The 16368-nt window shown below is 46.8% G+C and overlaps 1 protein-coding gene across 5 annotated transcripts in view; it reads left to right on the forward strand.

Annotated features, from left to right (window-relative positions):
* LOC309861324 (unconventional myosin-X) overlaps positions 1-16368 on the forward strand; it is a 92112-nt gene that overhangs the window by 40543 nt on the left and 35201 nt on the right. For 4 of the 5 annotated variants that reach the window (XM_082724124.1, XM_082724125.1, XM_082724128.1 and 1 more), the window contains 2 exons: positions 11804-11928; positions 12023-12137. In XM_082724124.1, the coding sequence (XP_082580250.1) occupies positions 11804-11928; positions 12023-12137 (240 nt within the window). Of the gene's footprint in view, positions 1-10050; positions 10154-11803; positions 11929-12022; positions 12138-16368 lie in introns of those variants that run through there. The other variant, XM_082724126.1, reaches the window with a different exon arrangement.

Consider the following 16368-nt stretch of genomic DNA (forward strand, 5'->3'; position numbering starts at 1 on the left):
CCACTTCCTGAACTTGGCAGCTTCTAGGGCAGACGTGGCGAGCCAGGGGTTCGTGGTGCTGGCCTGGCCCTCACTGTGCCTGACTGTTTTGGAGCAGCTTTGTGATGCTTAAAAGTTACCCTCTCGGATTATGCACCTTGAACATGGGGGCAATGATGATTCCTACCTTACAGAGTTCGTAAAATTAAAGTGGGTGCCTGGTTGGCCTCCGTTGGGAGAGCATACAACTCTTTTTTAAAAGATTTTAAAGAGAGCACAAGCAGGGGGGAGCAGCAGGCATAGGGAGAAGCAGACTCCTCGCTAAGCAGAGAGCCCGAAGCAGGACTCAGTCCCCCATGGGATCATGACCTGAGCCGAAGGCAGACAGTTCACCGACGGAGCCCCCCAGGCGTCCTGAGCCTACAACTCTTGATCTCGGGGTTGTAAGTTAGAGTCCCAAGTTGGGTGTAGAGATTACTTCAAAATAAAAATCTTAAAAAGTTCAATAAAAGCTAGCTGTATAAAGTTAGTGTAATGTCTGGCATGTGGCAAGTTCCTGGAATGTTAGCCTTCCTTGTTGCTGCTCCTTATTACTGGTATCACTGCTGAAGATGGTGTTAGTACTGCTAGTGCTGCTGGTATTACTGCTGGAAGTGCTTCACTTTGATCGGCTGCCCGCAGGTGGTCACAGCAGCCGCCCGCACAGGGTCACTTTGGACGTGGACTTGCTTTCAAGGAGGAGCGGAGCTCCTGCGCTCTGGGGATACTTGGGCAGAATCGGCAGGGATTCTGGTATTGGAAGTGGCACCTGTCCTGGTGACCGGCATGCAATGGGACTTCCGTCACTCATTCTTTGGACCTGTTGCCTGAAAATACCACGAGCTGCCTTGCCAGCCTCCGGGATGGTCGAAATGAGCACATACCACGGGTTTAGAAGTTGCAAAGTGCTTCGCAAATGTTAGCAAGTAGCATTTCTTGAGTAGCTGGCTGTCTTTGCTTTATATCACACATTTAATTTGATCCTCATGGGCAGTTGGAAGGATTGAGAGGCCTGTAGAATGCTTAATCCGTTGGTGGAAACATAGCCCCTGATCAGTGAGTAGCAGCCACTATTTTGATTAAATTTGTTTAAGACACAGCCTTTTATTATAATCCATCCCGGTAGATTTTATGTGTCCTTTGGACTAGAAATGCTGTTAAAGGACCTTGTTATGTAGCCTGACACATAAACTCCCAAATTTACATGGTCTGACATGCTAGAAGGTAAAATTAGGACACTCGGCATAGAAGACTGACAGAATTAAGTCACCGGAGTCTGATCAGTGATGACTCTCTGATTGATTAAAATGTTGAACTAACAGGGACACCATATAAAGTGGGAGCTGAGGGTATCCCTCGGGGTGATCTTGTCCTAGAACAAAGGCTCTCTCACACATGAGGCACCTCCCTAACCCTGTTCCCTTAGAGGTCCAGGTTGGGCAGAGACGTGCGAGCGGTCACCTTGCAGCTCTCCGTGCTCCTAACCACGGGCAGTCACAAGGACAGGACTGCATTCACCACAAAACAAAGGCACTCTTGAGGGAGCTGCGGACAGGAAACACTCTGATGTGGGGACTCTGCTGTTCCACTTTTGAAATTTCCTTCCATTCAGTAAAATCTGAATAGAATACAGCCAAGAGTAGGAACCACCGAAACGTCCTCCCTAGGGAGCTGATGAAATGGAAAGAAGTGGGACACTTGCCTGTCCTAACAGTGATGCCTTTAGGTGAGAACAAAATGTAGGGCATATTCTCATTTGCCTTTTTTTTTTCGTTCAACAAAGCATGTGTGCTTTGTAGGTGTGTGCAGACAGCACAACAGTCATGTGTTTGTACGTGCATAGAATATGTCCAGACGGAGACTCAGGAAGCTGGCCAGAGTGGCTTTCTGCAGGAGAGCTGTCGGATTTGCGCCGTGTACATTCTCCGTGCTTCTGATTTTTAAAAAAAACAAACAAAAAAATAAAACCACCAACTTTGGGTGCATTATTCTGTCATTTAACCATAATTTCATGGAGAAAGGAGACTACTTTTATTTCCCAATTTCTTTTAAGTCATCCTGAAACTTGACACAACAAATTTATGTTATTGTATTTTCTAGTAGAACCATTTCCTATAGAAACACATTCTGGTTAGGTCCTATAAGTAGTTAAAAAAGAGACTGGGATATTGAGCTGTTTTTCGGGCATGTTCTCCAGAAACACGTTTTGAGGAATGCTTGGACCTTGTGGTTGGCATCCTTAAGAGGACCAGTTAAGCCAGCGCCAGAACAGAGTTTCTCTGCTCCTGTTTTTTGTTTGTTTGTTTGTTTGTTTGTTTTTTAAAGATTTTATTTATTTATTTCACAGAGACACAGTGAGAGAAGGAACACAAGCAGGCAGAGTAGGGGAGGGAGAAGCAGGCTTCCTGCAGAGCGGGGAGGCCAATGCGGGGCTCGATCCCAGGACCCTGAGATCATGACCTGAGCCCAAGGCAAATGCTTAATGACTGAGCTGTCCAGGCGCCCTCTGCTCCTGTTTTCATAAAAGTCATCAACTCAGGTTGATTGGGTTGGACAGAATTTGTTAAAGTTTTCTTGCAAAATTTGCACTCCAATAGTGAGAAACCTGGCCTCCACCATCCATTTATTTAATTAATTGTAGAGCAGGAGCGAATTGTGATCCTGTCATTCCCAGGGAAGAGCTCTCTGAGCTGTAATGCAGTGCACCCGGGCGGCTCCCTTTGCCCTCAGTCTTCCGGAGCTCATTTCCAAAGGTCCTTACGAGGGCAGATGTATCAGGGGGTGTATCCACCATAACAGGATCCGACAGAACAGCTTCTCCAACCTAAAATTTCCCTGTGCTTTACCTACTCATTCCCTTCCCGCTGAGTCCTGGGAACCACTGCTGCTTCTACTGTCTGTGTAGCTTTGCCTTTTGCAGATTCCCATCTAATTGGAATCAGGCAGTAGACATATCGGCTCATTTCAGTCTGTTTTACTGTGTTTAAGCTCCCTCCAGGTTTTGGAGAAACTCGGCATCTCTTTTAAAAAAATCTCTGAATGCTGTTCCATGAGACAGCTATCTCACAGTTTCTTTGGCCGTTCACCTACTGGACGACATCCTGATTGCTTCTGAATTTTGACAGCTGGGAATGAAGCTGTTGTGAACATTCATCCTGCGGGTGTTTGTGCATTCGGTTCGGTTGGCTAAATCCTTAGGAACACGCTTGCTGGATCATAGAAAACAGTGTTTAGCTTTATGAGAAACTGTCTTCCAAGTTGACTGTCATTTTGCATCCAACCGACTACGAATTACTGTTCCTGTATCTTTGCCATCACTGGGTATTTTCGGTTTTCCGGGTTTAATCATTCTAGCAGGTGTGTGGTGGTGTCATTGTTTTAATCAGCAATTTCCTATAGGGAGTATCTTTCCATATGCTCAGTAGCTGTCCCTAAATCTTCTTTGGTGAAGTGTCCAGATCTTTCCCCTCCTTTTTCCCATCGGGTGGTGGTTTTCATATTCTTGAGTAGTAGTCATCCCTATATTGGATATCCCTATATTGGATACAGTATTTTTTCAGATAAATATTTAAAAAATATTTTCCCAGTGTGTTGCTTGTCTTTTCATTGTCTTAACAGTGTCTTTCACAGAGAAGTCAATCAATTTTTCCTTTTACGAACGGTCTTTTGGTATTATTTCTGAGTCCTTGCCAAATAAGTACATTGGAAAAGGCTGTAAAGAGAACCACAGTTTTGCTTATGCAACACCATAGTTTAAGTGCGTATGTATGTGGTATGTCAGGGAGGCAATTTAGTGAGAAATTCATAAAATTCAGACCCTCCCCTGAGGGAATGTATCCTCTAATGGGGACTTCACACGGGTATGTCTAACAGACACACATGCAAAAATACATGAGAAGATGCATGGTCGAGGTCACATCCTAAAGCAAGTACACGTGTGCTACCAAGGGAAGGGGAGGTGACAGATGGCAGCAGTCAGATGCCTCAGGAACAGATTTATGCATCGAAGAGGGTGTGTATGGGAGACCCCTAAAATATCCATGAAACTCAACAGAGACCACGGGAGAACATCCAGGTGGTGAGGCCAGCTCCGGCTGAGGAAGACAGGAAGTGACAGCTTTAGTCCAGAAACATCTAGGGTTCTCTAGAATGTGAACAAGATGTCGCGTTGACCTAGCTGTGTGTTGACCGAAGGCAGACTGGAGCCATATGCCAGGGCCTTGAATGGGAAATTGGAGCCTTTGCCTTAGTTTGGGGTGGTGTGTGCTGGGAGTCTGTTAACCAGGGGACTGCTCCTCGGAAGGATTCTGTGAGTGTGTATGCGTGCGTGTGCGTGTGTGTGTGTGTGTGTGTGTGTTCGTTCTCTGGTCCGGTTCCTCCTTTCCTGTTGAGCAGTGGGGGTTTTGAGGCTCTGAGGTGAACGCAGCCGCTTCTGGGTGTAGTGTCCAGCGTTTTCTCCTGAGGGTCGGTGACTGCGCTCCCCCGGGAAGGCTGTGGCGCGAAGCCTGTGCCCCGGGAGGGAGACATTTCCATGCTCTCTGATCTGACCTGCAGGACTGACCACAGCGTTTGGCAGTCAATGTCATGGTGTTGCTTCCTGTTCCTCACCTGGTGGGGGAGGGCGGTGCGGGGAGTTGCCTCTTCTCTAGGGGAACTTAGTTTCTCCCTCTCCGCTCCGAAGTGAAGTCCGCGAGCGGCAACAACTGTGCAAAGTGGTACACAGTGCGGGAGTGAAATGACTGATGTAAGTACAAAGACCTTTTGTCGCTAGTTTAATGGGCTTTTGTTTCGTGCCTGTTCAAGGTCAGGAAAATTATATTGCCGGTTTAGTAACCCCGCTTTTGAAAGCTCTTCAAAGCACGATAAACTTGGGTTCAATATTTATGGACCGCTTTTGATAGTTTGATGTAGCAAACACAGCAAATAAAGATGGAGAGGTCTTGCATCTTTTTTTTTTTAATTAATTTTTTGGTTAATTAGTAAGGTGAGGACAGGCGTCCCATTGTAAGACTTTCTCAGTCATTTACAGGGCTGGGAATGATAGTTTATTAGTATAACGTAATTGACTTCGGATAAACCTTTCTGGAACCTTGGATTTTCCTGCAGTTGAAGAAGGGTTATCAGAGGTGAGGTTAATGTTTAAAGGTGAATAGAGTAAAAGTATATCCAGTAATGGTAATACAAATACACCTAAGATAGTAAATCCTCTTTGTTTAAGGTTAGTTGGGCCTTTCCCCTACTCTGTAGTATTTACTTACCAAAATAAAGAATCATATAAGGGTTCTTTTTACTAAATAGGTTATTTTCTCTTCCTTAGGATGGCAAGGACTAATCCAACATAATGTGGGCTATGAGATAAGTTCCTCAGTTGCAGGCCTAATATGTGTGTAAATAAAGGCGAAGCTATTTCACATAGAGAAACTAGGTCAGGATCCATTAAAAAAAAAAAAAAGCAAAACAGGAAAAAATAGAACTCTTTAATTTTAGAATGTTACACTACTCACTTTGATAAAGTCTACCAGAGGGATGGGAAATTAAGTCTTATAAGATAGAAAGTGATTTTTTTTTTTTTTCTATTGAGCTACTAAGGACAGTAAGGAAGGCACTTGTTGGTATACTGCTCAGATCCCATGTTTGATTTTAGCCTATGCTTTGCTACCATGTTATTTTCTAAGCAGAGTAGAGCCAGTCTCCAATCTGGACCCAAATGTTTGTTGGTCCAGACAGGGGCAGGGGCATTTCATGCTGTTACCTGGAAGGTTGCTCTCAGTCTAAGGGAGAAACTTGGAGTTTCCTTGTCTATAAGATGGAATCCTCTGTCCTAACCTGCCCACACCCCCAGATCAGAGTAGAGAAATGCCTTCTCCCTGAAGTCCTGACTGCCCTCCTATACCCAATGGGCCTCTGCATGGCCAACCAGGTTCCCACTCTTTTTGAGTTCTCAGGACTCCTCCCCTGGTTCCTGAGACATCTCTCAAATGCTGAGAAGCACGAGAACTTTGAGGGTCCATCGTTAATGAACTCGCTGTTTTCTTCTGTAAGCACGGATTGAATGTCCTCGTACTGTAGACAGGGGGCGATTTCCAGAATCGCTGACATCCTTATTATCTTTATGCAGTATATATGAAATTATGAAAGGCTAGGTAGTGTTCAGGGTAATTAGATTCATTAATGCATAAATGCGTTTATTTCTGTCTCCGGTTGTGAAGAGCCTCCCTTGTCCTGGGTATCGGCACTTCTCTTGCCCTTTATTTAGATTTGAAGCCGCAGAAGATAGGGCTGGATTATAACTGGATTTGGGGGTAGGTCTTAGCATGTCCTGCTAATCAGTCATTTGCGTCTGGACATTATGAAATCTTACTTTTTAAGGTGGTAGGGGAAAATAGTCTTCCCAATTAATATTATTATCATCGTCGTCATCATCATCATCATCATTATTTGTAGAACTGACTTACCTGAAACAAATACATTCCATCCTTTCTCCAGGAAGACTCCCTTCATATCCATTGCTGCTTGTCCATTTTATTTTTCAAATTTTTATTTATTTATGCTTTAAGATTTACATATGTATTTTAGAGGGAGTGAGCACATGCAGGAGGGGCAGAGAGAGAGGGAGAGAGAATCTCAAGCAGACTCCGTGCTGAGCCCAGAGCCCGACCCAGGGCTGGATCCCAGGACCCGAAATAAGACCTAACCTGAAACCAAGAGTGGGACGCTTAACCGACTGCCACCCGGGCGCCCCCCAGCTTATCCATTTTAAATGCCTCCATGTCTTGTGTGGCTTTAAAAAACTGGCTTTGTTGAGATAGAATTCACATACCTGCAGTTGACCCCTCTGAAGTGTACAGTTTGGTGGGTTTTTATATATTCATGAATAATGTGTTCCCATCACCACTGGCCATTTTAGAACTTTCTCATCAGCTCATAAAGAAACCCCCTACTGTTGGCCTGCCCCCCAACCCCACCCCACCCCGCCGACACATACCTACCCCCACTGCTTCCACCAGCCCTAGGCGGCCACGACTCAGTGTCTGCCCAGTTCCCTTTCTGGACATTTCATATGGATGGAATCCTGTAGTACACACATGATTTTTTGTGACGGGCTTCTTCCACTTAGTATAATGTTCTAAGGGTTCATGTGGCATGTTTTAGTGTTTTGTTCCTTTTCAGACCAAATAATACTCCATTGTGTGAATAGATAGGTATTTTATTTATCCATTCCTTTGGGTTTTTTGTTTTGGTTTTATTTTTTTTAAAGTAATCTACACCCACTGTGGGACTCAAACTCACGACCCCGAGATCAAGAGTCACATGCGCTCCCGACTGAGCCAGCTGGGCACCCGTAAGCCCTCATTTGTTGGTGGCCGTTTAGCTAATTTCTACTTTTAAGTATCTTTCTCGTAGCTTCACACTTGATCTTCCTCCTTCTCTTTCCCTTCCCTCTGTTCCATACAGGGCCATTAGAATCCACTCGATATCTGGGTTTTTACCTTGTTTAAAAAAATGTTATTTATTAAATATCTTCAAAGATATATAGTCAAGTAGAAGAATAATCATATTGTGTATACATGATTATTTTCTTCGTTCAGTGCAGCCTGATATTTCATTCCCTTTTATTCCTAGCAACCTTTCTTCCCAGCGTCCACAACAATACCCTCTTGTCCCAGAAAGGGGCGAGCATGAGTGTTCCTGTGCTTTTCTGCACATGTGTACCGAGACTTAGACAGGAGGACCTCAGAGATACTGCGGGTTTGGTTGCAGACCTCTGCAGTGAAATGAATATCACAAAAAGCAAGCCAGATGACTATTTTGGTTTCCCACGACCTCTAACATTAGATTTACGTTATTCTGTAGTCCTTTAAGTGTGCAGTAGCATTAGGTCTTTAAAAAAGTATAATACTTAATTTAATCTGAGCTTACAGCAAGTCATAATCACTGGTCACAATGAAAAACTTTGAGATATTCCAAGAATCACCCAAATGTGACACAGAGACAAGGGAGCAAATGCTGTTGGGAAGATGGTGCCGGCAGACTGGACACGGCTTTGCCACAAACCTTCAATTTGTGAGAAACACAGGGTCTGTGAACATGATAAAACGACGTATGCCTGTATCTTCATGCACATACAATAAATAGGGCGGGGTTTTTTTGGGGGTTTTGGTGGTTTGTTGTTTGTTGTTGTTTTTGTTCCTTTGGGGTTTTTTGCTGATGTCCTTGTTTTACAAAAATGAGGCTGTTATGCATAGTTTCCTGCGTCTTTTCTCAGCTTGCCAAACGCCCAGAGTCTACTGGTGCGGCTTTCACATGGTCTTGGTCTTAATGGCTGCATAGTATTTCATGATGTGCCCGATTATCAGAATACCCCCGGCCACTCGTTGGGTCTTGTTTCCCGTTTTGGCGCTGCCAACAAAGGGATCTTTGTATACCTCAAGTCTGGCTGCATTTATCTCTCACCCTAAGCCTCAGTTGGCTCCTTATCTGGAAAACAGTTGCCATCAAAGCTGGACACAAGAAGCACAGCCGCCCAGGTCCCCCGCGCCCCGCTCTGTCCCAGACTAGCCACGGGACACGCTGGGTTCTCGTTCGGCCTCGTGGCTGTTGTCTGAGCTGCGTTCTCCGTAGAATGGTTGTTCCCCTGCAGCTGCGAATCGGTGGTAGAGCCCAGATGCTGGGTCAGATCGGGGTTCAAATTATGTGTCTCCCCTACGTCCTCATACTTGACTTTCTTCTGCATTCCTGAGGAGCTTAATTTTAATGTTTGATATGGTTTTCTATGCGGCTTTCTGCTATGTAAGGAATGAGGGTTGGTATACCTGCCACCCTTCTAAATGGAAGGGTTCTGGGAAACAGAAGGCCGCCGCCTGTGGGGCTACGCATGTGGGGGCAGGAGCGCATGTGGGGGCAGGGTCCACACGGAAATCTCTGCATCTTCCTCTCAGTATCCCTGGGAGCCTCAAACTACTCTTTAAAGAATTAAATGTTGGGCTCCCGGCTCAGGGGGGAGTCTGCTTCTCTCTCTACCCTGCCTTCCCCTGCCCTCGGATCGTGCTCTCTCTCTCTGTCTCTCTCTCTCTCAAATAAATTTAAAAATCTTAAAAAAAATTAAAAATTAAATGTTAAAAATCAATTAAGGGGAGCCTGAAAAGATTAGTGCTTGCCCAGGAGTTGGGGGAGGTAGAAATGAGTAGGCGGAGCCCAGAGGATTTTTAGGGCAGTGGAACTACTCTGTAGGACCCTTTAACTCCTCTAATGGTGGATGTATGTCCTTGTGCATCAGAACCCTTCGCTGCACAACAGCGAGCCCTGATAAGTGTGGGCTCCGGGTGCTGGTGGTGGGCCGGTGTGGGTTCATCAGTTGTAATAAATGCAGCGCCCTGGCGGGGCTTGTTGATTAAAGGGAAAAAAAAATCTAGAGGCCCCCCCCCACTTTTTTTTAGTCTTCAAGCATGAACCATGGACCCTTGCACATAGTAGGTGTTTAAAGCCCAGTCTGTTTTATAGCTGTTTCTTGCAAAATCCGTATTATCTGCTGCCATCAAAACTTGAAGCAGCCACCGTCAGAGCAAACTCCAGCCCCGGAAGACTAGTTCGCAGGGACGACGTGTGCGCGGGGGAAGTTTGGGAAGGAAAATGCCTGTAAGCTGTGACGTGGACATTCCCCCAGCTGGGTCATCTTTGAACATTAAATTCACCAGAGGAGGAAGTAGAAATTAAAAAGAGAAGCACTGATGGAAATACAGGCTTACCCCCCTCCCCAACCTCTTGAGTGCTGTGCGGGTTGCCCATGGCGACAATCTGCCTCTAGATCCCCCCCTTCCTGGTTAAATTACTAGGAAGGGCCAGAAACACAATCGCAGTGCGAGCTTGGAAGGAGCGGCCACTCCTGGTGGCTCCCTCCCGCCCTGCCTCCCTCCCTGGGCTGTATGAAATCCTACAACCACACCACCCTAATTAGCCCGAGAATGGAAGGGGTTGTCATGGCAACCGAGCACTTTTTAAAGCACAGGAATGGTGTTCATTATTGTTCAGTGTCTTTAGCTGTGGCAGAAAGGTCAGTGTGGCAGGCGTTTTCCATATGAATTTTGGCCCCAGAGCCAAGCCGAAGGTGGAATGTTCCTTGGAGAGGCTGAGGATGGTGAGTGCAGCTGAACTTTTTTTGGATGGAGTGGGGGTCCCTTTTGTAAATATTTTTTAGGACGTTCTAGGAACTGGTGCCAAACTAAGGAATCGTGGTGACGTTGTTAAATAGGGATTGGAAGAAAAGACGCACGGAAAAACTGGGTGGTTCAGGTATGGGGAGAGATTAAGAAAAGTCTTTGAGCGTCCGGTGATGGAATATTAAATTAGTTGGTGTCTGATGATGAAATTAACAAGTCGAGTAAGTCGGATGCTTTATTCTCTGTGTGTTTCACGTTCGCTCTGTGATAGTCTTTGTGGATGGCTGCTGCCCAGATTAGAGTCCAGATAATAGAATGGAAGCATGTTAACCGAATACCTCTAGAACCGTTGCCTCTCTCCATTTTTTATAACATAAAGATAAGGCATAAGAGTAACCGAGGCTGATTTTTCTTATTTTTATGTTTTTCTTACTTTTCCAGGGATATTTAAATAATCAAAACTAAAAACCAGGGAGCCACACTTTTTTGGACATTTGCCCTAATGTATTGGCTGTCCTTGGGTAGAATACTGCTGAGTAAAGACAAGTTGACCACATTGTTTGTAGAAGGAATTAAATTAAATATAAGAGAGGTCAGCCTGCAGGAGATGATATTCAGGCTGTTCCATCACAAGCTGTAGGAGAGATTGGCAGAACATTCTTCAAATTTATTCTTTGCTAGTTTGGGGAGCCTGCGGGAGAACGTGGCTTTAAGCCTAAATTTGTGTTAATGACCGCGCTTTTAAGGACTGCAAATTTAAGGCATTTTTTTCCCCCACTGTTTAACGGTGACCTTCCATTCTCTTCTGCTCCTTTTCAGTCATTTTATTCACAGTTGTGTAGGATAAAGTACAAATTAGTTCAAGGGAATGGCTCTTTGGATTGAAAAACAAATCATTGCCCAAAAAGCCGCAAGTGGTAAGCGGCCTACTTTTGGGCTTTCCCCTGAAAGACCATTGTCCTGTTCACACTGCCAGATTGTTTGGCAATGGCGTGGATAAGAGAACGCATTTCAGGACATGAAGTTTGGGTTTAATAATTTTTTTTTTTTTTTTTTTTGGTGTGTCTTTGGTTTGGATTTTCTGGGATTCATTTACCTAGGGTTCACCGTGTAGAGCTTTCAGCACACAGAAGATTTGACTAGATACTGAGAAAACGAGACCTCTATTTTTGTCCCTTTTCCTCCACTGGTGTGCTTTCTCTCCCCCCCCACTCCCCACCCCGCCCTCCACCCCTCACTGGGTCCCTCTATTCTTTGACTAGAAACATGCCTTTCAGTTCCTGGAAATGGAAGTTCAAAAAAGGAAATAAAGTGACCTCAGATGACACTTGTTAGGTTCTTTGAAACACTGTTAAAAATGGCAGTATGTTTATTAAAACAGTCAGAAATGGGAACATGGAGATTAATACTAGGAATTATTGGTCTTTTTTTAAGATCTGACAATGGCGTTGTGGTTGTATCAAGAAATGGTATCGATAGTATTTACCGATGAGATGTTGTGAAGTCTGCGACTGCAGGAAAATGGAAGGGCTCAGGGGTGGCTGCTGAAGCCCAGGGGGCGAATCGGGGCGCGGGGGGTGCGGGGTGACCTTGTTCCCTTTATCTTTTCCCCATTTCTCACGTTCCAGATGCCAGAGCAGTTCGACCAGGCAGTCGTGCTGAATCAGCTGCGGTATTCCGGGATGCTGGAGACGGTGAGGATCCGGAAGGCAGGCTACGCGGTCCGGAGACCCTTCCAGGATTTCTACAAAAGGCAAGGCGGGGCTGCATAGGTCCGCTTTCTTTTCAGAGCAGCTGGGGAAAAGGGATTGTAGCGAAAGGTGACGTGTGGCGTCTTTCCGCGGCAGGTATAAGGTGCTGATGCGGAACGCAGCTGTGCCCGAGGACATCAGGGGCAAGTGCACGGCCCTGCTGCAGCTCTACGACGCCTCTCACAGCGAGTGGCAGCTGGGCAAGACCAAGGTAAGGTTACGGACAGGGCGTTCGCCTGGTGGGGGCACCTGGGGGCTAGGTGGTAGAGCGTCTGCCTTCTGCTCAGGTCACAATCCTGGGGCCCTAGGATGGAGCCCCAATGGCAGGACCCCTGCTCAGTGGGGAGCCTGCTTCTCCCTCTCCCCCTGCCTGCCCCTCCCCACCCACTCATTCTCTGTCTCTCTCAAATAAATAAATAAAATCTTAAAGGAAAAAAAAAATATTCGTCCCATCAAGCTCCTGGGCGATGTTGGGACAGGTGTCCTGTGTGACTGCTAACAAATGATTTTTATGACTTTTGAACGTGGGGGACGATACGGTGCCGTGCCCACCATAGTCTTTTGTCCTCAAGACAGTTAGTGTTATATCTGAAGTCCTTGACTTGTCAGGAACTCGCTTTTCTGAAACCTGGGGCCCGGAGTGTGCGTGCGTGCGTGCGTGCGTGTGTGTGCGTGTGTGTGTGTGTGTGTGTGTGTGTGTTTTCCTTCAGGCAGTCGGCACATTTGGGCTGATGGGCAGTTCAGTTCCAGGAAGTGCCGGGCAGCCTCCGACTTCAGAGAAGCGAGAGCCCAGACCCTTCTGACTGTTGGTACTCTGAATGCTGCCTGCTGTCCCTGCCCCGCTGGGAGCTGTCATGCAAGGAACTGGCCAACACTCAGAGATCTCGTAGGCTGACAAAAAGCCAGTCTAGTAGACCAAGCGAAGGTCATGTTTGGAACATGCTGGTGTGGCTGAGATGAGGCCTGGATCCTGTTTATTCCAGACAGGAGCGGGGGGGGGGGCAGTTTGGCCTCAACAGCAAAAGTTAGCCGTCACATTGGTCGTGTGAGCTGTCCTCCTTGTATCAAGGAACTGCCAGAATCTTCCTTTGCCGTTCACTCGTTTTCTTCCCTCCACTCTGGGCCTCGTCACACAGGAAGACAGAAATGGCACTTGTCACGGAAAGGCAGGCAGCTGAGGGGTTGACTGTTGAGTGTTTGGAGGGACTCGAAAGTAAGAGGCATTCCTTATGCCTCATCCTCCTGGTCTTCCCAGTAGCAGTGCAGCACCCAAAAAGTATTTTCGTTTCCACTCCTATTACATTGTTTTTAACCAGAGAATTTCTTTCTTTAAAACATGAGGGAGGGACGCCTGGGTGGCTCAATGGGTTGAAGCCTCTGCCTCCAGCTCAGGTCATGGTCCCGGGGTCCTGGAATCAAGCCCTATATCGGGCTCCCTCCTCTGCAGGGAGCCTGCTTCTCCTCTCTCTCCCTCTGCCTGCCTCTCTGCCTACTTGTGATCTCTCTCTGTCAAGTAAATAAATAAAATCTAAAAAAAAAATTGTTTAAAAAATGGGGGACAAAGGGAATCCCTGGGTGGCTTAGACAGTTGACTGTCCAGCTCTTGATTTTGGCTCAGGTCATCATCTCAGGGTCATGCTTGAGCCCCGTGTTGGGCTCAGCCCTGAGTGTGGAGGCTATTTAATGTCTCCTGATCCCGGGGTCCTGGGATTGAGCCCCGCATCGGGCTCCCCGCCCTGTGGGAGGCCTGCTTCTCCCTGTCCCACTCCCCCACTTGTGTTCTCTCTCTTGCTGTCTCTCTCTGGCAAATAAATTCTTTAAAAAAAAAAAAAATTTTTTTTCTCCCTTTGTCCCTCCCTACTCCAGTTCACTCTCTTGCTCTCAAAAAAGGGGGGGAGGGGAGGGCGAGGAAGGAGACTCGCTGACTGGCTCAGTCCGTTCGCACTGCTCTAACAGCACAGCACCGACTGGGTGACTAAAGAACTGGATGTTCATTCCTCAGAGTTCGGGAGGCTGCAAGTCTGCAAGCAGGGTCCTCACACGGTGGTGAGCTCTGGCTCCTCTCCCTCCTCTTAGAGGGCATGAATCCCATCAGGGAGCCCAACCCTCCCGACATCATCCAAACCTAATTACTTCCTAGAGGCTCTGCGTCCGAATCGGGCATGGAGAGGGCACAGACATTCCGTCCATCACATCAGTGACGAGGATGCGGGGTCGCGTGGGGACCCTCAGCAAAGGAAAGTGTAGAATGGACCTATTCTTCTACTCTTAACTTTTATTTATTTTTTTTTTTTAAGATTTCTTTACTTTAGAGAGAAAGAGTTGGAAGGAGGGGCAGAGAAAAGAGAGAGAGAGAGAGACTCCCTCAAGCAGACTCCCTACTGACGTGGAGCTCAATCTTGATCTCAGGACCCTGAGATCATGACCTGAGCTGAAATCGAGAGCCGCGTGCTCCTCCGTCTGAGCCACCCGGGCAGCCCAGGCTCTTCTCCTCTTGAGCAGTTTCACCCTGGCAGGGATTTAAGATCCAAATATCCAACAGGGTAACGACAGCATGCAAAGGGGTTGGGTTAGTTACCTGTTGCGGTGTAAGAAGCTACCACGGACGTACCTGCTCTAACAGCACACGTTTTAATCCCCCCACGCTATCATGGGTCAGGGCTCCGGGCACGGCCTCACCAGCGCCTCTGTCAGGGTCTCCCAAACTGCAGTCAGGGTCAGCTGCAGTTGCGTTCCCTTTTGGAGCTTGGGGTCGTCTTCCAGGCTTATGCGGTGCCAGCAGCTGGTTCTTTGCAGCTGTAGGACTGAGGTCCCTGTTCTCTTGCTGGCTGCCACCCAGGCTGCTCTGAGTTCCCAGAGGCCCCAGCAGTTTCTGACCACGGGATCCGTCCGACAACATGGCGGCTCACGTCGTTAAGGCCGGCAGGAGAGTCTGGCTGTGGTCTCCTCAGCCGGAGTCTTTATAATTCATGTGTTCCCAGAAGCGAGATCCCATCACTTTCTCGTATCCTGTTTGCTAGAAGGAAGTCCGTTTCCACCCACATTAAACCGGGGTGTAAGTTATTGGGGGTCACCTCAGGATGTGTCCTCACAGGTGTATAGGTCTTTCTGCCTGGAATTCTCCTCCCTCCGGTGCCCACTTAACCCCCTGTTTATCTGACTCATCCTTCCAGTCTCCGCTTAGACATGGACTTGGGCCGGAATCTCTTTTGACATTCTCCATTGCACCCTGCACGAGAAGTACACCCCCAAACTGAGCCAAGCCCCCCTCTGTCCTCTACATCAGTCCCGTTGTGACATTCGGCCATTGTCTTGTGCCATCTTGGTGTTGCCTGTTGACTTTCTACATCACCCAGGGGACAGAATAAATTGTTCATTCTTCTACACCGTGTACAGAGTAGGAGCTCAGGCAATGTCTGGTGAGTGCTGGAAAATTGTAAGGGATGGAACGAGGGTATCACCCATTTAGTCCCTCGGGGAAACTTTCTAAAGACAGTTCAAATGGAACACTTGACAATACAATGTCACCTGCTCTGACTTTGTAATCAAAAAGATACTGCATTCTTTCTCAGTGGATACCCTCCTCCTATCCCGCTGCCTTATACAGTGGAGTAACACCAAATATCGTGATGTCTCAGACAGTACTGGTCTCTTCTTTGAGCTCTCAGGAACCAATCCAACTTCACATACAATTACAGTTACATTATGGAAATGAGGTCCAAGCAAGGCTTGAACCCAGGCATAGCACAGGGGACACAGAGACATGATGACATTGCCCTTCAGTTTACTATGTTCCTGGGAGAGAAGACCTCCACGTGCCACCAGTAAATCATATGGTGTCATCTCTAGGAATAAAAACACTGCTTCTCTAAGAGAGACCTCACTGTGGACTGAAATTTCAGGGAAGCATTCAAGATGAGGACATCTTTAAAGAGGAATTAAACTTTAATTGGTGACCAGTTGGAGATAGAAGTAGGACGGAAACTTGAGAGTTGACAGAAACATTGGGAAGAAAATGTAAACATCAGAGCGTTAGAGTCGTGTCCACTAAATAGCTTTGACCTTGACCACTGTTTGACTTAATCATACACGAGTGTGTGTTTTGGTCAGTGTTGCTGCCAGAAGGTCTTTGCATTTAAAGCCTTGACAACTAATGAACATCCGAATCTCTTGGTAGAGAAATTCCCACCACACACGACAAGGAAACGTCGACAGTGTTGTAGTCGATGAGTTAAACGCATCTGAATTAGTTGGCTCACATAAAAATACATTTAGTTCTTGGAAGGCAAGAACTCGTATCTTCTGGGGAAGCATTCCTAAAGAAGCCAGAAATCCTGGCTGAACCTCCGGTGAACAGCCCGTCCAGAACATTCCCCTGTGTGTCCCCGCTGTGAGGTTGAGTTGAGGGTGACCTGGTTTTGACTCTTCCCACTTCTCTGTGA

Source organism: Mustela nivalis (assembly GCF_964662115.1).
Source record: "Mustela nivalis genome assembly, chromosome: 3".
Lineage (NCBI taxonomy): Eukaryota > Metazoa > Chordata > Mammalia > Carnivora > Mustelidae > Mustela > Mustela nivalis.